This window comes from Telopea speciosissima, chromosome 8 (assembly GCF_018873765.1).
Source record: "Telopea speciosissima isolate NSW1024214 ecotype Mountain lineage chromosome 8, Tspe_v1, whole genome shotgun sequence".
Taxonomy (NCBI): domain Eukaryota; kingdom Viridiplantae; phylum Streptophyta; class Magnoliopsida; order Proteales; family Proteaceae; genus Telopea; species Telopea speciosissima.
Window position 1 is genome coordinate 37,734,180 of NC_057923.1, and position 24,098 is coordinate 37,758,277.

Here is a 24,098-nt window from a genome sequence, read left to right on the forward strand (position 1 = left end):
GGCCATTAGCTCTGCGACGAGAGCACTCTGGAGGGGGTGATCCGTTCCTTGCAACATTGTTGGTGGAGGTAGTTTTCCTTCGTGGCGGCATTGTATGAGTATGGAAGCGAGCTAGTCGGTATGATGGCTAGCGTCGTTCCCACAGACGGCGCCAATCTGTTGTGTCAGAAAATCATCGGGCGGTCCTGCGAGTGCCGTCACCTGCAAGAGGACCAAGAAGTCACCAGAGAGAACCGGTGTGGTTCCGGCCTAGGGCTCTCGGATGGCAAAGTCAGATCTCCTGAGCAAATAGATGAATAGTGATTATTCCAGATGGATTGAGGGTGTGAGATACCTCTTCTTTTATAGTGGTCTGTGGCAGAGTAGAGAGTCCCTAGTTGATGTGGAGTCTTCTTCGTAGGTGGAGGAGTCCTGAGTAGCAGGGCTCCTTCCTGGTTGGTTGTCTTCCCGTGAGACTTAGTATCCCAGTAGGGTTGTCCTTCTTGGTGAATAGAACCTTCTACGTGGTAGATAAGGTCCCTGGTGCTTGAGTCCATCTGGGTTACGTAAGTGGTAGGTGATGGCCCGGAGTCCTCTCGGTGGTGTATATCTTGTTGGCGACGTGGTGGTGGTGTCGTCCAGCTTGTACCTGCACCCTGTCGAGGTCTCAACACCTCAGTGGATGAGGCCTGAGAGGGAAAGATGTCAGATGTCCGGGTGGTCCTTGGCCCAAGGTGGGTGGTGCCCAAGGGGATGGCGCCCAAGTGCGGGTGATGGCGCCCAAGGTGTAGCTGGTGTCCGGGTGGATCTCCTGTTGTTCAAGGACACGTGGCATCTTCTGATAGGTTGGGATGATTTGTGGTTCATCATGTCCATTTCATTTTTCTTAGCTCGACTATTTGCAAATGAATCTGCCTGTTCTGCCTCACTTGATTTGGGGTGCCCTCTACCGAAGGATAGAATGGTGGGTGACTTCACGTTTCACCTACCTTTTTATTAGCCATTGGAGCTTTGGCCAAGTGTTATCGCCAAAATAATTAATTCAAAACATTTTCATGGCATCTTTAATCTAGGATGTTTACCCCACTGAACGATTCAACATAGTATTGGCTGATATATTAAGCATTGTTTAATGTTTAAGTGCAAGCATAGTTGTCATGGCGTCGCCATGGCGTCCTGGCGCTGGAGAGGGCTGCATGGCGACCTACGCCATGGCGACCCTCTTTGATTTCTTCCTCCTGACTCTCTTTCCCTCTTCGATTTCTTCTTCCTGTCTTCGATTTCTTCTTCCCTCTTCGATTTCTTCTTTCCCTCTTCAATTTCTTTCGATTTCTTCTTCGATTTCTTCTTCCTGTCTTCTTTCCCTCTTTGATTTCTTCTTCCTGTCTTCTTTCCCTCTTCGATTTCTTTCGATTTCTTCTTTCCCTCTTCGATTTCTTCTTCGATTTCTGAATTTTCTTCTTAAAACTTGAGAAACAATAGAGAAAAAATAAAACATGGCTTGAGTATACATCTATTAACACATTAAAAATAGAGAAAATAAAAAATAAAACATGGTCGACATGCTCGCCATGGCAACGCCATGGCGGGCGACATGTCGATATATCGACGTGACACCCCTCCACCGACTTGGATCGCCGTGACGCCGTGACAACTATGAGTGCAAGTAGCATTTATTTTGATTGTATAGTATATATGCATCCCTTCTTAGGTGCAATTGTCATAAGACATGTAAATGTCAGGGATATTTTGTCAAAAGATGCTGCTTTCTTTTTATCATCAATGTTAAACTGGATGACCTGTTGCTGCTTCTACAATGTAGTTATGTTAATGATTAGTTTGATCAGTGCTAGGTTTCTTCAACAAAGGATTTTACTATCCGATCAGTTCGATGGCAACCTCAATGAATGATGCTCACACCGTAGGTCTCTCCATCACTCGTCCACCAAGATTCAACGGCTTAAACTACAACCATTGGAAGGTTCGCATGAAGATTTTCTTACAGTCACTCGACTATGACATTTGGAAATCAATCTGGACAAGTGATGACAAATTGAGGTTCACCTTAAACGCTAAAGCCATGAATGCATTATATTGTGCCTTGAGCTTGGAGGAGTCTGACCGTATTTTTATTTGCAAAACTGCAAAAGAAATATGGAGAACATTAGAGTTGACTCATGAAGACACCAAGCAAGTTAAGGACTGCAAAAGCTATAATTTAGTTAGTCAATATGAGCTATTCAAGATGAAATCTGACGAGTCCATTAAAGAAATGTATACAAGATTCACCAACATTGTGAATGAATTAAAATCTCTTGGAATAGAGTATCCAACAGTGGATCTTGTAAACAAAATTCTTTGATCTCTACCTAAGAGTTGGTTGTGTAAAGTTTCGGTTATTGAAGAGGCCAAAGACCTCAAAAAACTTCCATTGGAAGAATTGATAGGGTCACTCATTGCTCATGGGATGTGGACTAAAATGCGGACTGAGATGCGGACTAGGTATGAAGAAAGCAAAAAGACAAAAAAGAGTGTCGCTCTAAAAGCTTCATCAGATGATGAGAATGAAAGTGAAGAAGATGTAGTGCTTCCCTCTAGAAGGTCTGAGAGATTCATTAGGAAAAATTATGGTATGCAAAATGAAGGGAAAAAAAGTGTCCAATGCTTCAGTTGTAAGAAGTTTGGACACATGGCGAATGATTGTCCTTCAAAGGAAGAAGTTTTATTTTAAATGACAAATTCAAGAAAAACAAGGCCGTGGCAGCCAATTGGATGAATTTTGCCTGAAATGATAATCCCTTATGTGAAGAAATATTATTAGATGTGTTTGAGGAGCTATTAGATGTGGAGATGGCTGATGGGGAGAAGTTCAGAACTAGGGTTCTTTAAAACCTGTTGGTGGGGTAGGGATGAAGTGGAATAAGAAATTGATGTGCAAGGGCAAGCGTCATGGAAAGGGGAAGGTAAGGAGGAACAACAATATATGAGTTGCTAATATATGATGACGATATTGATTATGTTTCATTTCTCTTTTCTTCAATGATCTATTGCAGCATTTTTTTTTTTGTTTTTTGATATGTTCTATTGCAGCATTTTACAAAAGGTTTAGATGGATCTGGATATTATGTTTGTGATGTTTTTAGTTTTGATTTTGAATGTTCACAGTGGGTCAATTTATACTTGAAGAGAGAGTGCTTAAAATCTTTGAATGGGGTAAATTAATTAGTTTGGTATTTGCGATTGTCTTTGTTCTCAAGAACACGGATCTCCAGCTACTTCCTGTGTTTTCATATTTGGAACCATTCTTGACTAACTGGATAGCTTATTTTAGAAAACTGAAAATACCCTTTGAGGCATCCCCTATACTAGATTTTCTGTGGAAACAGCAATTTCTGTATATTACTTCCTCCAGAATAGATAAAGTGGATGCATATCCGGCTTGATTGTATTGTAGGCTGACAGCATATAGAGTAGCTTTTCTAATCAGGTGAAAAGAATTGGCCAAATTCGTTCAGTTTGGTTTCTGTTTACCAAACACATCAGTCCCGTTTCGATCTCATTTGTTATATGCAAAAATAAAAAAACAATCAACCAAACCAACTGATTTGGCACCCCTAAAAGAAAATAGTATTGAAAAAGATGAAGCATCTTCCGAGGTTAAATATTCATTCATGTACAGCTGAGAGAACATACAACGGGTGCTTTCAAAGTCTGCAATAAGTATTTTCTGTTCCACTCCAAAATGGTGCAATAATTATGGACGTTTAGAACATCACACTTTTCTTCACATTAGAACCCATTCAAATAAAAAGCCTAATCAATGTTAAATTTCAATTGCAAGTCAGGCTGTCGCTTATCTATCACTGTTGTTACTTGTTAGTAGGCCAGTCCAGAAACTTGTAACCATGTAGTGAGGATGGCATATAAGTTTGTGATTTTGAAGATGAAGGGTGATCAGGAGGGTAAAGATAACCCTTCCCATACCTAAGTTCCTTCATTAGCTTTGTTGGTGCATTCCTCAAATGGAGAGGGACACCCTCATTCTGTCCCCCCGAGTCCCTCACTAATTGCTGTGCAGCTCCTATTGCCTTGTAAACAGCAACAGACTTGGGAGCCAGAGCTAGGTAGGCCGCACACTGTGCAAGAATTACATTGCACTCAGGCATGCCCAGGAAATGACAAGCCTCGTAGCAAGCAACAGCCTGGTTGAGTGCCAATGGATCAGCCAGTCCCACATCCTCACTTGCAAACCTTACTAATCTTCTGGCAATGTAAAGTGGTAATTCCCCTCCTTCCAGCATTCTTGCCAACCAGTAGATTGCTGCATCAGCATCGCTTCCCCTCATCGATTTATGGAGAGCACTGATGACGTTATAGTGTTCTTCTCCTGCCCTGTCATAAACCAGGTGCTTACATTGGAGAGCTTCCTTGGCATCATCAATGGTGACAATAGCTACATTTAAACCATCCCTGTTTCCCTCATTTCCTGAAGAATTGGCACTTTTTTCACTGAGATTGGTTGCAACAGTTGTACTTGAAGATGGAAACTTAAACATATTAAACTGAGAAGTTGAAGTATCATTCACATTGGGGGCTTGTCGATGGGTTATTCGAATTCGAGCTGCAGCAGATGTAGCAGATATCTCCAAAGCATTCAAAGCAACTCGAGCATCCCCATCGCAATTCATGGAGAGAAAATCAATGGTTTCATCATCCACCTTGACACTAACCCCCACACTTCGAGCCAAACCCTTTTGAGCATCATCAGCTGCTCGCTTGAGCAACCCCGCGATGTAGTTGGGCTGCAGTGGATTAAGCGTAAGAACCCTACACCTAGACAGCAACGGTGTAATAAGGTGAAACGAAGGGTTCTCGGTGGTTGCCCCTATGAACACAACAGTCCCATCTTCAATTACAGGCAAGAAAGAGTCTTGCTGAGATTTATTAAACCTATGAACCTCATCAACAAACAAAACCGTTCTCTTCTTCTTCTTCTTCATTTTCCTAGCATCCTCAACGGCATCTCTAACGTCCTTGACACCAGCAGTTACAGCCGACAAAGAAACGAAATGATACGAAACAGAAGCAGAATTGGCAATTGCTTTGGCGATTGAGGTCTTACCAGTACCAGGGGATCCCCATAACACAATGGAAGGCAAACGATCACAGTCCAACGCCGATCGAAGAACTGAATTCTTGCCCAAAAGATGGTCTTGTCCAACGACCTCATCAATGGTGAGAGGGCGCATTCGCTCAGATAAGGGTTCATGGGGTTTCTCTGAAGGTAAGCGTTGGGAAGAGTTCGGCCATATCCAGAACTTGGGACGCTTGAGGGGAGATTCCTCGCACTCAGATTCCTTTTCAACAGCTGTGAATTTGTCAGTGGTGGGGTCTGCTTCATTGGATCGGATTAGAGATGAGGAAGTTCTGGATTGAGGGGAGGAAGCTTTAAACTGCAAGAAACTATCGAGTTTGGGTTGGCAAGGGGAAGGGGAAGAGGAAGGGGAAGGGGAAGGAGAAGGATTAGGGTTAGGGTAAGGATTAGGGTTAGAATTGGGTTTGTGGTTGAGGATCCATTCGGTGGCTTTGACAGTGGATTTGCCTCCGGTAGCTGCTAACGCTTGAGTAGCCAGCTCTTGCGAGAAGCCCATGTCCAAAAGCTGCTCCATCTCCATTTCTCTACACATGACACAAGCAATAATTTTATAATTCAACTTAAATTAAACCAAATCACGTCACATACAAAAATGAAAAAATGAAGGGTCCGGATGACGGTCCAGCCAATTCCCGTTTGGTCGGATTGGAACATTGAAAGGGTCCCACACATTGGCTCACAAATGATCACTCAGGATCAAGATCAGGATCGTCTCCAGGGAGCCCAGCACCCAAGGTGTTGTCAGGGGCATCCGACGGTTGAACTATGCTGTACGCATCTTGGCGTATGCCTAGGGATGTGTGTGGCACAGCCCAACGACTGATAGCCCCCTAGGTGTGCTGGGCTCCTTGGAGATTAGCTAAACTCGATCACTCATGGCCTTTTGGTAGGTTAACCTCCCCTGACATGCCCTAATCTACCTAAAGAATAAAGATGGTTCAACCAGACTCCAAGAGGAGTCAAAGTGAAAAATAAAGTTAAGAGTTGAAAAAAAATAGAAAAGAATCGGAGTGTGCAGTGCCAAAAAAAGGGCACCTTTCTCTCCTCCCCCGATCTTATGCGCACAGCCGCGCCCATGTGCACACAGTGGGGTCCACTGTGGACACATGGGCGCTGCCCACTGGGGGCGATAATTCCACCCAATTGTAGACTGTTGGCTTGTCTTAGTCTTCCCCTTATCTTGTAGTTGGCCTATGAGCCCTTGAGTACCATGACTCAGAGTGTAGATTTCTAAATCAACTGGATTATAGAATCAGTAATTCTCAGATTTCATAATTGACACCCGTGATTCCTCTACAAGTAGCAACAAGGGATTAGCATATAATAACGAGAATTTCCGAACATTCGTAAATTGGGCAAGAAAGAGTCAATTAGACTCAAATCAGAATCCAATATATAAACTAAAGTCCAGTCCAAACTTGACTCTACACTCGGATTGATTAAATGATGGTCTAATAAAGTGATTGCAGTAGAAAATTACTTTGAAACTAATGACCCTCTCACTACAGCCACAAGAACAAGAAGTAATTGATATCACTCATATCACAAACTAACCAGAATTACATATTGACATCTTCAGATGAAATCTGGGGAAGGATCATGTTCATGTTTAAAAAATAAATTTATCAGTGAGGATTCAAGATGGGAGCGGGATAATATCCATAGCAAAACGTTTTATTTTTTCATCAGAAATTCACAAAAAAGTAGAGTAGGGATCCATGAGTTACCTGTAGGACGTCTGAGATTTCACACAACTCCAACGATAATCAATTGCAAGCAAGAGATGTCGATAAGCCAATCTACCAATACAATTTTCCTAAAATATCTCCTCCTTTCTCCCTTGCTCGATGTTTTTCTCTCCTTTCCTCAAATCTCTTCTCTTTTCCTCTGCTTTCTCTCACTCTGTTGATCTCACCCCTCTGAACCGAAAAAATGTCAAACCAATCAGCTCTCCTCTGCCTTTTTTCTAGAACAGGAATGCCCTCTCCTCTCTGGTTTGTGCTATCTCCAAAAGTATAAAAACCTAGGAGAAAGATACCTCCTTATATAGTGCGCCCTTGGGTCTCTGAGCTCTTCGGAGGTCCGACATGAAGAAAAAGAAGAAATAGTGAACTGCTTAATGGGAAAACTCAGGATTCCGAGCGGGATGGCGGGAGCGGGAATTTATTACTTATGGATTAAGTTTTTCTTTCCTTTATTTAACCATTCGTATTCCTTTTAATCCTTTTTGGTTTCATAAATTAATTTGAAGGTACTGTTTCCAACTTTCCACATGTTTTCACTACTTCGTGCTTTGTAAAGCATTAGCGTTACAGCTTGGCGCAAAAAGACCCGCCACACACACCCCTGGTAAGGTGAAAAGGTCTAGGGGTGCGGTGGTTTTTTCATACGGGACTGTGTCTAGGCTTAGGTATATGTCCACACATAGCACTGGCTAGCGTTTCTTTTCACAATTATTATTTAAGAAAAAGAAAGCTCACCTTGACTCACAACAATGGTGAAATGACAGCCCCCATCCTTCCTCTGAAATAAAAAATGTCACCCATGTTGAATGCTCCCCCCGTGCTGTCATTGGCCTTAGTCGCTGGTGCATGGCCACACAGTCTCACAATGATTTTCTTTTGTTTCAAGTATTCCAAAACAAAAACAAACAAAAAAAAGAATCGGAATCTCTTGAATTGGTTAGAGATCAGTCATCATTTATCAAGGCTTCTATTCAAAGCTTATAACACTTCTCCTTCTGAGCTTCCAATACGAGGTAGGTGTCCAATTCTATACATTGGAATTGGCCAAAATATACCTTAACCCCAGAAATTTAGTGCAGAATGACCAAAATCAAGATTGGCCTCTCTCTATTTAATGTTATAACAGGATTTATTAAACTTTCTATTTTTTTCAATTTTTTAAATCAGGGAAAGAATCTTTGCCAAACTGCATGAAGCCTACACCCAGACATAAGACCATATGAAATGACTACCTCGCCACTTGAAATGAAAACTCTCACCCCTATTGATACCCATATGCACAATTTCATCGGCCACCGCACTTTTGCAGGGGCCACACAGCCTGGCAACGATCTTCTGCCTTATAACTATGAGTACACATAGAAGATCAAAGCTTACTTGTAACATCACATTTTCACTATTCTCCACAAATCTCCCTGATGCTTGGTGACACAATCTCAATGCCATGACCACCTTAGTTCTTCTGTCATTAACTACTCGTTTACCTTCCTTCCCTTTGCCCCCCATAGAATCAATATATAAGGGGCGAGCACATAATGTCCCAATGCAACCTCCATGGTGATGCTCTGAGGTCTAGGAATACTGTCATAACAGCTCCTTTCACAATCCCTATCAACCATGTTAATGAGGTCAGAGATTCATTACACTGATTAGAGAAGAGTGGTTAATTTAACATTATACGATCCAAAATATAGGGTAATCACTTGCAAGATATAGAAAGCTTGTCATTCAGGGGGAGGAGCCTTTATCCAATTCTCCTCCAAGGTAAAGAACTTGCACTGGCAGAATGAACAGATTCTTGAAACAAAGTGAATTACAATGGTAACCTTTGTATAGGGTCCTGAGCAAGGTTCACATAAATGCAACCAACAACAAGACCAACCTCAGCCAATTAGGATTGTGATTCAATCACAAACGACCGGATTCAACCTGAACCCTAAAACCCTTTCTAGATCAGCCATTTTGGATCAACAGAATTTAGGCTTAGGCTCATCCAGCTACTTGCCACAAGGCAAGGCTACTAGCAATTCCAAATATTGGATAAGGACAACAAATTTTTTAATTCAACTAAAATCCCCTAAAATCTAAAGCCTCATATATTGAGTCTAATAAGCTGATCTTAATCATCTAATAGTTTGCAAGGGAATTCAATTATTTCTTGCCTAGTGTTTTATCCAGTTAGGAACCTCTTCCACTAGGAATGATCCGATTGCTAAAAATGCTTTGGGTGATAAAAATATCTGATTTTCTACTCAATCCTTACTACAAACCATAATTATTTTATGACAGTACTTAATTCAATAAAAATGATCAAAATATCACAAGCTACAAGTTAATAATAAAAAGATCACTAAAGCAAGGAAAATAACTCACTCAATAACTAGGGGGGGTAAGTGAGGGAACAAAAAAGATAAAACAGATAACCAAATGAGTACTATCAAGTTTGTATTAGTATTATTATTGTTTTCCATTGCCACATTCTTACACTGGATGAGACAAATGACTGCTGTAAGGCAACTTGATAAACTAATTAATGCCACCTCAAATATTAAAATTCCTGTTTCACCACTTTTTGTTGGCAAAGGGATTGAGATGGAATGGCAGCCAGAGCTTGCATCTAATTAGCAGGTTTCCTCTTTATTCCAAGAATGGATGCCCTTTCAAATCTGGGCCCACCTGTCCGCCATTTCTTAAACGCTGCCATTGAAGATCGGGCTGCTTCATACACTTCAAAAGGCACAACAATGATTTCAATGGTTCACTAATAATCCATTATGAAGAGAAAATGAAAAAGAAGAAAGAATCAAACATGTTGAAATCTCACAATGAGTTTCTTCTTTTGTAAGAAGAGTCAAAAACTTGGGAGCTACCGCAAATGCTGCACTGTGGGCCTTGCTCAAAACTTCCTTATACCTACTGGAAAATGTATACAAGAGGAAGGACCCAATGGTTCGGTCACCAACCCTAACCATTACAAAAGAATTTCTTCAGAACCAGCCCTTCACTTGCAACAATACTATCATAGGAAATAATTGAATTGAAAAATGAAGTAATTATTTGAATTAATCTCAACTCAACTATGCCTTATCCCAACTGAAAAGGGTCAACCACATGAATCCTGTTTCACCACTCAACTCTATTTAGGGTAAAGTTTAAGTTAGCCTATGAAAAAGAAATAACTTGAGGGAGAGTGAACCATTCAGGCATGCCACAGGCCAAAGCACTATCCACAAACATGCATTCAGTAATTCCAGTCTCCAGCCAAAATGCTCGTAAAATAATGCATGTCCAGAAGATTTAGAGATGTGAAAACAGAAGTCATGCTCGTGTATAATCAAAACAAAAAAGCTATATTCCTCATCTGGCATCACCTTTTTATGTACCTAAGAGAGACTCAATAGTCAAGAGGCAACTTTTCTGAACAATAAAGCACTTGTTTGACCAACTGTTCAACACCCATCAACCCTTCCATAATACAAGAAAAAGATGAAAAAATATCCTTCCTAAAGCATGCCTTTAAAGTATGTACCTTTAAAGTAAACTAATTAAATGAAAGTTGATATCCTTAATCAACCTAAAATACCAGAATCCACACTATAACCCACATTAAGAGAAAATTTAGAACAAAACAATGCAATGATGCTGATGTCTTTTTATGAATCAATTAATCCAAATAATGAGTGAGGTTATATAGAGTGAGTGACGTGTTTTGAAATGTGCTCCAGCTTCTCTCTCCTCCCTTCCTCTCCCCTCCCTCCCCTGATTGTGGTTTATTCTTCCTCTTCTCTCTCCAATTCCCTCTCTATCAAATCCCCTTCATTATCCTCTGTTCAGCCTCAATATTCCATTGTTGCAGGAAAGACCGCCAGATCATCTCTTACAAGTAACAATATAGTTCTTCTTTTCGAATACTTCTATCCCTTCTCTTCTATTTGTGTTCTCCTTATTCTCTGCTTCAGCCCTAATGAGAACATATCCTTCTCCCTCTGTTTCTGATCTGCTCTTTTTATTCCTTCAGATCTGATATCTAATCTAATCTGAATATCTTCCTTTTGTTTCTGATGTAAGCCCTATTCTAATGCTTGAAAGCTAACAGAACTCACATCTGTCTAATTGCATTGATCAGGAGGGCCAAGAAAATTGTTGAACTCCCATCAGAAGCACATGTTTCAGTTGATCAGAGCATCCAGTTGACCAACATCTTGGGTTAATTTTATGATTTATTTGACATTAAATGGCATCCTGGTTGGTTTTCTACAGGTTTTTCTTTTTTAATACCTCACTATAGTACTATGCATGATTTTTTTCCCATAAAACCAAAAAGAAAAAAGGCACCACTAAAAAGAAATGAGCTAGGTATAATCTACATTACATTTAAAACCAAAAATGGAATGTCTGAATTCTCTATGCATAAATACAAAAGGCATTGGATGTCATTGGTCTACCATGAATGCGATTACAAATGCCTTGCAGTGAACAACAAAATGATAATGGCACAAGTGGAATTACTCCCAAAGTGAAAAAGGGGGACATAAGTCTTTTCTCTCAAGACAAATATATTTCAGTACATTTTTAACAACTCAAAATATGCATATGAGAAATTCAGAGGGAAGGGAACTTACAGGGGTGCAATCTTGCACCCTAATTCATAGAAGTAAGGGCACCTATTCCTGAGATCAACACATGCAGCATCTGCCTGGATTTCCTTCCTTGTTCTGGCGGTTACAAAAACAAATTACTGATAGAAAATATAAAATCCAATTCATTTTCTTTCCAAAAAAGCATGCATCAGTGCTAGGAAAACCTGTTCTAGATATCTAAACAAAATATAGCTGCAAGGGAGTAGGACCCAACCAATTTATAGGCACCACCTTAGGAGATACTATAGGACTAAAATTGATCTAAACAGGGTTATAACAGGTGACTTTGTTCTTTTGTATGCTTGGAAGATTAAGATGCAAAGCCAGAAGAAAAAAATATTTACATTCTAATGGCTAGGAGGGCAGAATCAGGTCATCAAACAGCCGGTCCCAGCAGGTCAGAGTAGTGCAATGTTAACAATGCAGGTAGGAAATGGTGTTTCTTCTAGCCATCCAGCACTAAATGCAAGTAATATCTGTTTCTTTTACATCAAAATTCTATTAGAGGAACTACAAGCCTTACTTTTGATTGAAACAAGCAAGCACATTCATAGCAACTGCCTGTCTAAGGTGCAACTCTTGGGCTAGCCAGAAAGGTAGCTCTACCTTTGAACCTTGTTCAACCTGTCTAGGACAGACAAAAAAACCATTAGAACACAAATAACAATTCGTTTGCACAAGTTCAAGCTTTCCAAAGGACATACACTGTTAGTTTCTGCACTAGGATCAAGGAGTCCAACTCCATTAGCAGCCACTTGGAAAACAACTAAGATGATCTGCGAGCAAGTGCAAGTTAAAGTTGGGAATCAGAAATAGGGAAAATTCTTAGGGTATCAATAACAAAATCAGCATGAAAATGCATAGGCAATAACCTCCTCCTCCATGATAATGTCATCAATGTTATAATACTGAGCCATTATTAAACAAAAGCAGACAATTACTCTTGCTTGTTCCTTTTGTTTAGCTAAGTAAACCTATCAAAGCCTAACTGAAACATCTATCTTCTCCAAGCTGTGGAAACCTGTAAATCAAATAGAACTCCAATTTCTTTCTTGCACAAGCATGCCTGCATAAGATAATCAAGGGTCACATTAGAAGTTGTATAGCCGTAAAATTCTCACAAACAGATAAGAAATTATAATTGGTGGCTAAATTTAAATTTTACTTACTCTAAGAGAGATATTAAATAAGTGAGCCCCCCCCCCCCTCCCCTGTAGACACCAAATTTTGTCATCCTCAGAAACTCTCCGAACAAATGATAGTCTGGGAGGTTACAAAAGACCGTTTTACCCCTGTGGTGATTTGGATGCTTGGGCCTTTAATCCTTGTAACCACAACACACACCCCCCCCCCAAAAAAAAAAAACCCCACACCTTAAAAAGACCATAGACATTTATTGTATAACTTGACAAAAATTTTAGAATGCTAGAGCTATGGAAAACTCTAATGTCCCAACAGAAGCCATTCCAAATATGTTCTGAATGCATGGATGAAAAACATAAGGTCCAGAAAAGTGAGGCAAGCTTACTTCATGAAAAACTAAAACTAACTTTCTAGGTATACCAAACTGGAGCAGAACCCAACCCTCACTACTAAAAACTACCACATAAAATTGTGTGAAGAAAAATAATGAAAAACATATTATTACTTGGTACAAATTGATGTTCTAATCCAAATTTAGCCCTAGAATCTCTGTCCTGCTGAGGCTAAGGTCTATATTGTTCTCCTCTTTGGTCTGGGATATGCTCCACATACTTATGGATCAATTGTTCGAAGACAATATTGATCATTATAATTTCTCAAAGGGTGTAGCTATCCAAGTAAGCAATATGACCTAATTTATCATCTTGTAAGAGGCACTCTTTAAAGAGTTCAAATTTAGGGGGGAAAATGATTGTTTTTTTTCTTTTGCATTGTAGAAGAGTTGCAATTGAGATCTTCCTGCACTAATAAGGGCCTCGGGTCATAGGTGAGGCTAGATCATAATATCACATGATTGGTGATCCCACAACATATTTTACCTAGTATAATAGCATCATTGTTGTATTTGAAATGAATTTAAGAGTCAAATCACCTCCTTTATTTCATGGTTTTATCATACATATGTCTCCCACAAGTTTGAATGTTTAATGCATGTTTTTTGTTGATGGAAGATAGGCAGTTGACCGGGCAATTGACCAGTCACCATCCGGCTGAAGGCCAAACAAAGTTTCCCTAGAGCATTGTTTTGACCGTTGGGAGGAGACGGTTGACCAGCAACGGCTTTTTTTCTAAAAAATCAGTTCGGGAGGCACATCTCGTAGACTCTCTTGGATAGGCATGTCCAAGAGGCACCTCTCTATAATTAGAGGACATCTAATGTAGTTCTAGATTGGTAGATAATCCAACTAGGAGCCAGTAACCAGGATCTGCTATGAACTGGTACATTAGGTAGGAAAAAATTGGGATTTTGGTCAAATTAGGGTTAGGATTTAGTGGAACCTAGGGTTGGATAGTAGGGTTAGGCTAAGTTGATGTAGGGGAGTCTATCAGTGCAGGTTACATTAAGTTTTAATGGGGAGAAAGTGTGCTGGAATTGAATTGCAGCAATTTAGGGTTAGGTTTCAGGGTTTCTGCAAAGAGAATAATGATGGAATCTAGGGTTTAGGGTTGTTTGTTGAGGCTATAATCAAGATCTAGTTTCTCACTAGGTGTGACTGTGTGAGGGAGATTCGGTCCAAGGTTGGGTGGATTTGATGGTCTGATGTAAAATTATGGTGAAATCACAGAATTAGAAAGTAGAAGAATGAGAATAGTAACTTATGGTTTCAGACAAACAAGTCACCAATTGAATATTAGATCTGGAATGAGAAAAGAAGATAATGCTGAGTAACCCTCTTGAATGGGATAAACTTGCTATCAGATCTGTTGTTGATGTTCTTAAACCAACAGAGAATTAACAATTACCAGCCCACCATAATAGAGTGAACATTACCCGTGAACACTACTTTGAAGAAGAATGGAGAAGAGATAGAATTGAAAAGCGGGATAGGGGGACGGCTCTCTCAGCCTCTTATCCTCTCACTAGGATGCCAATTACACAACAAATTCTTATTCCTTCAATCGTGGGGGGGCTCTCAAGAGGTCTTACATATCTATAGCATCATGGCTGAATACAAAAACAGACTTAAACTAGGACTCCCAACAAAAATAGAAACTAGATTCCCAACTAGGATTACAACTCCAAATAGAACTCAAATAGAAGACTAAGTAAACACGAACAGGTTTTACATGAAGATTTTGCTCAGCATGATACGTATAGGAGGTGCCACTACAGTTGGTGGCGAACTTGCTTTGGGAAAAAACTTCTAAACCTAATCCCACGATTTAGTGCTGGTGTAGGGGAATCCCTATACCTACACTACTCCTGGTGTAGGGAGGAATCCCTACACCTGTGGCTGGTTTAGACAGCCGATCTACATCAACATCCATGCCTTTTAAGATTGACTTCATGAGTACTCTCTTTCACTCTCTCCCTCTCCCTCACTATAACGTAAGGCCAGGTCACTGGTGTCCTATCCTACAGTAAGATCATAGGTACTGTTAACAGTAGGCTTAGAATGTAAGTCTAGCAACAGGGAAACAAGGGATACTCTAACATTAGGTCATTACCATAGTTATCAAGGCAGGAAGGAGATCATGGCGTTTTAGAGGGTAAAAAATCAAGGCGACATCGCCATGGTGGCAAGGCACCTGCCTAGGCATCCAAGACGAACAAGGAGCTTGGGCAACGTCTTGATAACTATGGTCATTACTAAGGAGTAAGGACTGTAACAGCCTATTCGTAGGTCTAAATCACAGAAACAATGGCAAAATGAAACCCACCGTCAGTTGAACAGAAAAGGTTCAAAAACTCGTGAACACACCAGGTTCCCAAAATAGCAAGTAGCCAACTCAGATGGGAAGATCCTTCCAATTGAAGGCTGGACACCTTGGGTGGATGAACACTTCAAATTTCTAGCCAAAGTTAATGGCTAGAATATGAGTTATGACAGGAATTCAGAAATAATAAGAGCCAGAAATAGAAACATATAGTACCACAGAAATATCCGGCCATTGCATGTCTTCAAAACTACAGTCGAAGGTAGGGTAGTACTAGGGAAGTAGCATACCACAAGGGAAACTACTGACTGGATGTAAAGGAAAACACCAGGGAAGTTGCTACAATAAATACCCAGGACAGAGAAGGTGCCTCAGGTCTGGTCTTGCCTCCAATCTTGAGTATCGAATGGGAATGATGGCACCAGTGAAAGGTTATAATAGCACTGCTGAACCACCCTTAGATGGTCTCAACACTCTCCTATGAAACTCAGTAACAGTGAACCAAAATAGAAACAAAAGAGAAGATGGTAGAGAAGAAAAGTGGAATACGAAGAATACGTAGATATCTCACCTATCCTAGGGAAGGTATTCCACCTATGTCCATAAGGGCATCTCAAATCGTGGGAACTGCATTGGCCTCACCTTTTATTAATAATTAATAAAACGATTACAAAAAAATAGTAGCTCCCTATGGCTATTGGAGAGTAACCAAAATAATGTTGCATTACAAAATAGGAACTCTAAAATAGCAACTGAAAACTAATTAATGCCTAGTAACTAAAATAGAAACTAGCATCACAATCATTCCAATAATTTTCAAAATGGTTTCATGCCATTGACAAGTTTCAAAACCCCAAATACCCTTTTATTAAACCATCTAGTCTCACACCACAACCGTCATAAGACCTATTATAATCTACATCGAACCTAACAGCCCCATACATATTCAGGACCCATTAAAAAAGGGCAAATAATTCATAAAGAATCCTCGCTTTCATTCTCGTTCATCAGTAGTTGGGTACTGTATCCAGCTAAATTTTCTGTGGGTAAGATTGTGAGAGAATGAAACCATAATACTGCTATATGTCCCGAGAAAAAAAAATTCTCTATTCCCCAACTTCATGACGCTTTTAACTTCTAGAGCGAACATGAGTAAACAAAGAGAGAGAGTAAGAGAGGAAATTGTCGGATTTACCTGAAATCGCTGGAGACCACTATCGATTTCGACAGTCTTAGGTCAGCAGAAGAGAAGATGATTCTCTATTGTGTGGTTAGTGTTATAATGTTGAAATTAGGCAAATTTTTAGTTTTCGATAACAAACTAATAAAATGGTGTTCCATACTTCCCTCCCCAAATCAAATTATCATAATAGAAGAGCAGGGGGGAAAGGAGGAAGAAGATTGTACTGACCTTTCTAATCGTGATTATCCAGAACTTCTGGCTTCAGCTGATCCTTGCAATTGTCCTGTTACCTTCGAAACAATCTAAGAGAGAGAAGAACAGTAAAGGAAATGATCCCTGATCCCTAATGGAGCTGTTGTTTTGAATCAGAAATGAGAATCGGAGAGGTTTAAACGGCGCCAAACCCTTTCAAAAAGAAATTCGATTTGGCGCCTTCATCGCCCTCTTGGGCCTGGTCTGTAAAGGCCCAACCACCAGGCTGGCCTGGCAGCTCAATGTTGGGCTGGGATGGCACTAGCCCAAGCTAGCCTACTCGAATTTCAACATTCTTGTACTAAAACTGCCCCAATGTCACGGCACATTACATTCTTGACCTTTTCCATGCTTTGCAAAGGCCGGCTCTATCCAATGGAAAAATATTCTCTTTGTTGGTGGAGGTGGGGGTGGGGGTGCGAAGGAGGGGGGTGTTGGGTGCAGGCCTCGCCTAGACACAGCGGGAGCGAAATGACCATCCCACCCCCTGAGATGCCAGCGGGATGCTCTCATTGGCAGCCATACATGTGGCTCCTGCGCTTCCCCATTATAAAAATTTGGCTGGACCATCAACAAATCATAACTAAAGCTAGCCCGCTTGTAGTAGAAGGAAACAGAGATTCAGCAAATGGCCATCAGTTTATTTAAAAACTCTTCCCTTAAGTTTTTTTTTTTTTTTCTTCATTATTGGGATAAACCCATTAATTATGCATTTCTCTTGTAGAGATGTTTTCTAGTATGTAACTAAGATATTTTTCTTTCTAAAATCTAGACTCCCAAATCACAAATTTCTCATTTTCAGATTTATACCCAACAGAACACTCCCATGTCATGTGTATTTACAATCATTCATAGGTAATTTGCACATACCACCCCTGAGGTTTGACGAAAGGATGATTTTACCCCCCAGTTTTGGAAAATTCTGTGTACCCCTCTGAGGTTTACAAACGGTAACAAATAAACCCATTCCGTCAGTTTATGACTAACACTGTTAAAATCAAAAGATAAAGTGACAAAAATGCCCCTTCAAGAAAAAAAAACAAATCTGCAACTCATCTTCCCCAAATCGATTGGGGAAGATGAGTTACAGGTATCCCCATCGATTGCTCCATCCATGGCTTCTAATGGAACATCTCTGGTGAGCTTCCGGTTTCCAGTTTTCAAAAACAAGAATTATCAAAGCCTAGTTAGATGGACATTTTGTTTTGGTAGTTGTAGAATACATGTATGTACTCAAGCAATGCTTTGGAGGAGAGATTTTTTGCATTTTGAAGGGGTTGGACCACACACACAGAGGATGCAAATCAAGGTTAAGAAATTTTGGTATAGTTCGAAGAATATATGTGTACTTACCATCACCAATCTCTACAACATGGGCCACATGGCCATGGAAACTTCTCCCAAACTTTTTGCAAATGTCCGAGGCTACCAAGAGCTTTAAGGATTTTATTTTTTGTGTTTATGAGAATGCCAATATTGCTAACTTGACCAGAAAGCTGGCAACTCAAGCTTTGCTAACGAAGCAAAATTGTGTAAAGTATGGGGATACTGTCTTTTTTCCAGATATTCCATTATGAGAAAAATATTTATGCGATGCTAGCGTCTGTTTCCCTCTCACATGAGATTCTTTATTATTTTCTCTTTCCTATTTTGCTTATATAAGTCCCATGTGAATGATACTGTTATCTATGTTGACATAAACGTGGCACATAGATTCATCCCCGCACTAGCATCGTGGGAACCCTTTCATTTCCATTATAATGTGTAGAGAGACCTTGGGGCCCAAATCTTCACAAATTTGAATCCTAGTTAAAAATTAAAAAAAAAAAAACTCGCCATCCTCAACTACTTCCTCTTTGAGTGGCTCCCTTTAACGTGGCAAACTGAGGCCCAATTTTGTGGAAATCTAGTTACATACTAGAAAACATCTCTACAAGAGATGCATAATTAATGGGTTTATCCCAATAATAAAGGGAAAAAAAAAAAAAAACTTGAGGGAAGAGTTTTTAAATAAACTGATGGCCATTTGCCTGAATCTCTGTTTCCTTCTACTACAAGCGGGTTAGCTTTAGTTATGATTTGTTGATGGTCCAACCAAATTTGTATAATGGGGAAGCGCAGGAGCCACATGTATGGCTGCCAATGAGAGCATCCCGCTAGCATCTCAAGGGGTGGGATGGTCATTTCGCTCCCGCTGTGTCTAGGCGTGGCCTGCACCCAACACCCCCTCCCTCGCACCCCCACCCCCACCCCCACCACCAACAAAGAGAATATTTTTCCATTGGATAGAGCCGGCCTTTGCAAAGCATGGAAAAGGTCAGGAATGTAATGTGCCGTGACATTGGGGCAGTTTTAGTACAAGAATGTTGAAATTTGAGTAGGCTAGCTTGGGCTCGTGCCATCCCAACCCAACATTGAGCTGCCGGGCCAGCTTGGTGGTTGGGCCTTTACAGACCAGGCCCAAGAGGGCGATGAAGGCGCCAAATCGAATTTCTTTTTGAAAGGGTTTGGCGCCATTTAAACCTCTCCGATTCTCATTTCTGATTCAAAACAACAGCCCCATTAGGGATCAGGGATCATTTCCTTTACTGTTCTTCTCTCTCTTAGATTGTTTCGAAGGTAACAAGACAATTGCAAGGATCAGCTGAAGCCAGAAGTTCTAGATAATCACGATTAGAAAGGTCAGTACAATCTTCTTCCTCCTTTCCCCCCTGCTCTTCTATTCTGATAATTTGATTTGGGGAGGGAAGTAGAGCGAAGTATGAAACACCATTTTATTAGTTTGTTATCGAAAACTAAAAATTTGCCTAATTTCGACATTATAACACTAACCACACAATAGAGAATCATCTTCTCTTCTGCTGACCTAAGACCATCGAAATCGATGGTGGTCTCCAGCGATTTCAGGTAAATCCGACAATCTCCTCTCTTACTCTCTCTCTTTGTTTACTCATGTTCGCTCTGGAAGTTAAAAGCGTCATGAAGTTGGGGAATAGAGAATTTTTTTTTTCTCGGGACATATAGCAGTCAATACTGCTATTATGTTATGGCTTCATTCTCTCACAATCTTACCCACAGAAAATTTAGCTGGATACAATACCCAACTACTGATGAACGAGAATGAAAGTGAGGATTCTTTATGAATTATTTGCTCTTTTTTAATGGGTCCTGAATATGTATAGGGCTGCTAGGTTCGATGTAGATTATAACAGGTCTTATGACAGTTGTGGTGTGAAACTAGATGGTTTAATAAAAGGGTATTTGGGGTTTTGAATCTTGTCAATGGCATGAAACCATTTTGAAAATTATTGGAATGATTGTGATGCAGAGTCTCTTGTTTTTGTTGGAATGAGAACTTTTGAGTTTTTGGGCTTGTAATGTAAAGTGTATGGTTCGCTGTTGGAGCAACTTTCAGTTTATGGAACAATTTTAATGCAAAATAGTAGCATGCATTCTGCATATTGTAACAATCCAACAACTTATTTTAAACACTAGCAATCAAAGGGTTTTTCGTTCTGGCCAATTGTTTCTGAAACCTCTTTCTAAAAATAGCAGAAACTGGGAAATAGAAATCAAACCAAAGGAAGCCCAATTCCTTTTCAATATTTTTGTTGGTTTTGAGGAGATTTGATTGGAACGGATGAGTTAATTTGGAGAGAAAAAAAAGATAAAGATGGATATGTAAGTCATTCAGTGGAATATAGGATGGCGTTATGGAGATAATGAGCAGCTCTTATTATTGTGAAGCAGAAGGGGAATTACTATGTTCTGTAGAGAGATAGAACCTTGGTTAAATTTTTTGTTTGATAATGGCAACTGCTTGCATGTATTCAAGATTATACCTCGCATGGTCAATTTTGGTAGAATTTATAGCATCAGTTGGCAATATAGATTATGTTAATAAGCATTGTAACAAAGGTGCTTATGGATACTCTCAACACTATAACATGGGTATACAGTTGTAGGATTGTTGGAAATTATAATATAAAGATCTATAAGTAAAGGGAGCAATAGACTTGTGTACTATAGACAAACCACTGTGGATGACAGTAAACATACATGGCATCACAAATCTGAAAACATGAGCAAGTAACAGTGGGGCTGAGTCATGCCACCGGTCACTCTCTTTAAAATCGTAGACACCTCCTATGGTGCAAACTGGGCCTTTGCAAATTGAACTCCAAGATGGAATAGCCCCTCTAGGGCCTTCCAGTAAATGTTGCAATCAATTATCGGGCCACGTTGGGACTCTAAGAGTTGTGCTGAACAAATCAAGAGAATAGACTTCTAACCTTCTAAAATAGTTTCAAGGAAGGAACAAAACTAAAAGGAGAGTAGGAGATAGTGTGATGTAGACAGGTTCTTGGGCCAGAAGTATAGCTGCAAAAACCTTAGGGACCAGGCCCCTCACATTCAATGGGAGCCTTGGTTCGATGGGCCTTTGGGCCAACCAACCATGGGTTGGGTGTTACTGGTTCACTCCAAACCAGATCGTGGAGGTTACTATTAGCTTAGATTTTATTTATTTAGTACCTTATATTATGTTTAATAGCTAAGATCTTAGTTAGCATTTTGTATAAGTCTCAATATTGCTTTGTAAGAGACTTTCTAATTTGTTTTGCTTCCTTTTTGGTTTTAGCAACTTTCATTATATATTTAATGGACCATTGAAGCTTCCCACGATTTAATGAAGATTGAATTTATAGCTTTTGCTAATGGAACTAAATTTCAATAGCATATTTTGAAATTTGGAACTAAATTATTTCTGTAAAAGATATAATACCAACTAGTTAATTGGTGGTCAGGAATTGTTTAGTTCAATACCTATACCTATATAATAACAATTCTTTTTCCAAGGATGCAGGTGCAGGGAACAAATGTTTAAGAATAGATGTAAGAAAACAGAATCAACCAAACCACTCCAAAGAATCAAATTACCCACGGAAAGCCAGAGACAACCACCTCAAAGACCACAAAATAAAGAGAAGGAGAATGACAGGGAGGAGGCAAGGAATTCAATGGTGTTTGCTCCACAGTAGGAATAGGATTTCTGGAAGAATTCAGGGTCCTTTAGTCTGATAGATCATGAAAAATATCTTCTTTTTTTCTCCAAGTACCCACTAGTAAGATTTTAGCAGAGAAGGAACACCCAAAGCAAAACCACAACAGATGCTGAGAAAGGAGACTACAAAACCCCATCAACCATCCATAAATGAGAAGCACACTTGGGGTTCTCTGTGAAAAACCTTTTTGAGCTCTCAAAAGATATCAGCTGAAGAGAGTGAGAATCTGCTACCTTTCTCGGTTACTATGACACTGAATGTTTATTTTAAAAGAGAGAGAGTGACAGAGAAAGGTGAACGTTTGCCCTGCTTTGTTTTTATGTTTGCTCTCATTAGTATTAGCTGTCTAGCAGTGGAAGTAGCAGAAGACAACCAAAACAGATCTAAAATGACAAAAATACAACAAATGAAAAAGAAAAAGCACAGAGAAGGAAAGAGAGAGAGACTTTTGCAGATTAACCAAACAATGAGAATCACACCATTAACAAAATACCCTTTTCCTCATGGACTGAGACATACAATATAATCAATATAACATCAAAAATAATTTCTTTCAGAAACAAACAACATGAATTAACACCAAACCACCAGAAAACCCCACCTCAAAAAAAACCATCTTTTTCCTCTGCTAAAGACCCTTACAGTAAAACCCCACGCATGATTCCTAGATTCTAACCATGATTGTGAACACCCTCACCAGATTTCCCACCCCTTTCACTGTTCAAACGCCAACATTGATAGACAACAATAAACATATACTTAACAAACAAAAAAAGCAACAAATCTTTTTTTTCTTTTCTTTTTCCCCTGTTCAGAGGGTAACGGGAACTCAAAGAAAGAGAGGAGGGGGGGAGGGGGGATGGGGAACCCAAACTAACATTCAACTGCCAATACTTTTCAGTTTACGACAGATTTTTTCGTTTTTGATTTCTGGCTGAAAAGAAGCCTAACCTAGTAACCTTTAGCAGGCAAGAACTCTTGTTGGGAACAACAGTGTTGCTCCCACCTCTGCGTTCTCGAGTCGTAAACCTCAGTAATACTCTCATTACAGGTGGGTTCAGGGGTTCCAGTGACCAGAATAGTGTAAGAACCAGAGACCCTATCAGCAACCATACCCACGATGTCGATGTAACGAATCTGGGGCATCTCAGGGAGGACCCTATGGGTTCTAGTGACGGGATAACAGACGATAAGCGTAGGGTAATCGGAATTCCGATTGCGAAAGCATAGGAAACCGCCTGAAGATGCTAAGAGGAGTACCTGAGATGAATCGAGGGTTGAAGAGGGATGTCTTCCTATCAAGTATCTAGTGTTGCAAATGCACTTCTCATCTCACAAATGGAACGAATAGAACAGGATATGATCTCCAGAACAAGGTGGGTGAGAGAGAGAGAGAGAGAGCTTACCTTCACTCAGGATGATGAGCAACCAAGAGCGCTTTCAGTTCGCGAGCAACCGAGAGCTCAGCAAGAGGTTTCGCCTTCACGAACGCGAGAGCGAGAGAGAGACAGGATTTGAGATTTGAGATTTGAGATTTGAAAAAACCGGATAAACTTAAAAATAAGAAAAAATTATTTTTGATTTTTTCTAATTTGTCAAAAATATAAATAAGTATTGTAAACTATACCAAACATCTACAAAACAAAAAATTCATAAGATAAATACAACTACAAATCATGCCAAAGAGACCATTAGTTAACCCATTCATTTGACCTGTCAAACACTCAAAAGTCTCTCTCTCTCTCTCTCAAAACATGTATACATACGCGGTCTGATCTAGTTCCTCTTATTGATTGACTTCTATGCAGAAAATTGAAGTCGTCTCCTTTTTAGGACAAATTCAAAGATACAAAGAATAAATCAATCGAACAAACACACACAAATACACAGTATTTAATGTAGTTTAGCAAGAAATCCTACATCTTCGACCAACAAAAAAAAATAAGAAATCCTACATCCACTCGAGAGAATCAAAACATCAAAAAAATACTCTACACAATTATTTACATCAATATATGATCTTTTTTATTGTTTATATCTTAGATTTTTTCTCCACGCAAAAGGGTCAAAAAACACTACATCGTCGTGTGATTGTCCTACCCCCAATTGGTAAAATGGAAATTTCACTCCTGTGATACTTGCACGCATGCTTCCATTGATCCCCACATTGGTATAGGGACCACGCGACAAGGTATCGTTTCTCTTGCCTATTATAGTTTT

General features: G+C 39.9%; 3 protein-coding genes across 4 annotated transcripts in view; 1 reads left to right on the plus strand and 2 right to left on the minus strand.

Moving 5' to 3' along the window:
- LOC122671676 (DNA replication complex GINS protein PSF3-like) overlaps positions 1 to 16,865 on the minus strand; it is a 77,790-nt gene extending 60,925 nt beyond the window's left edge. The window contains exons 1-7 of one of the 2 annotated variants that reach the window (XM_043869037.1): positions 16,792 to 16,865; positions 12,392 to 12,585; positions 12,224 to 12,295; positions 12,043 to 12,143; positions 11,502 to 11,594; positions 9,704 to 9,843; positions 9,481 to 9,606 (exon numbers count right to left, since the gene is read on the minus strand). In XM_043869037.1, the coding sequence (XP_043724972.1) occupies positions 9,497 to 9,606; positions 9,704 to 9,843; positions 11,502 to 11,594; positions 12,043 to 12,143; positions 12,224 to 12,295; positions 12,392 to 12,436 (561 nt within the window). In that variant the 5' untranslated portion in view covers positions 12,437 to 12,585; positions 16,792 to 16,865 and the 3' untranslated portion in view covers positions 9,481 to 9,496. Of the gene's footprint in view, positions 1 to 9,300; positions 9,607 to 9,703; positions 9,844 to 11,501; positions 11,595 to 12,042; positions 12,144 to 12,223; positions 12,296 to 12,391; positions 12,586 to 16,791 lie in introns of those variants that run through there. The other variant, XM_043869038.1, reaches the window with a different exon arrangement.
- LOC122672276 lies at positions 1,871 to 2,341 on the plus strand. Its single transcript, XM_043869775.1, has one exon. The coding sequence runs from the start codon at positions 1,871 to 1,873 to the stop codon at positions 2,339 to 2,341; it is 471 nt and encodes a 156-aa protein (XP_043725710.1).
- On the minus strand, positions 3,793 to 23,619 carry LOC122671673 (ATPase WRNIP1-like). The gene is made up of 3 exons (XM_043869036.1): positions 23,610 to 23,619; positions 7,122 to 7,128; positions 3,793 to 5,660 (listed from the first exon to the last, which is right to left on the minus strand). The coding sequence occupies exon 3, from the start codon at positions 5,652 to 5,654 to the stop codon at positions 3,849 to 3,851; it is 1,806 nt and encodes a 601-aa protein (XP_043724971.1). The 5' UTR covers positions 5,655 to 5,660; positions 7,122 to 7,128; positions 23,610 to 23,619; the 3' UTR covers positions 3,793 to 3,848.
- Positions 23,620 to 24,098: the final 479 nt, after the last annotated feature.

What these genes read in the sequence shown, in the direction of transcription:
- LOC122672276 (XM_043869775.1), top strand. Translation starts at nt 1,871, where the DNA reads ATGGCAACCTCAATGAATGATGCTCACACCGTAGGTCTCTCCATCACT.
- LOC122671673 (XM_043869036.1), bottom strand. Translation starts at nt 5,654, where the DNA reads ATGGAGATGGAGCAGCTTTTGGACATGGGCTTCTCGCAAGAGCTGGCT.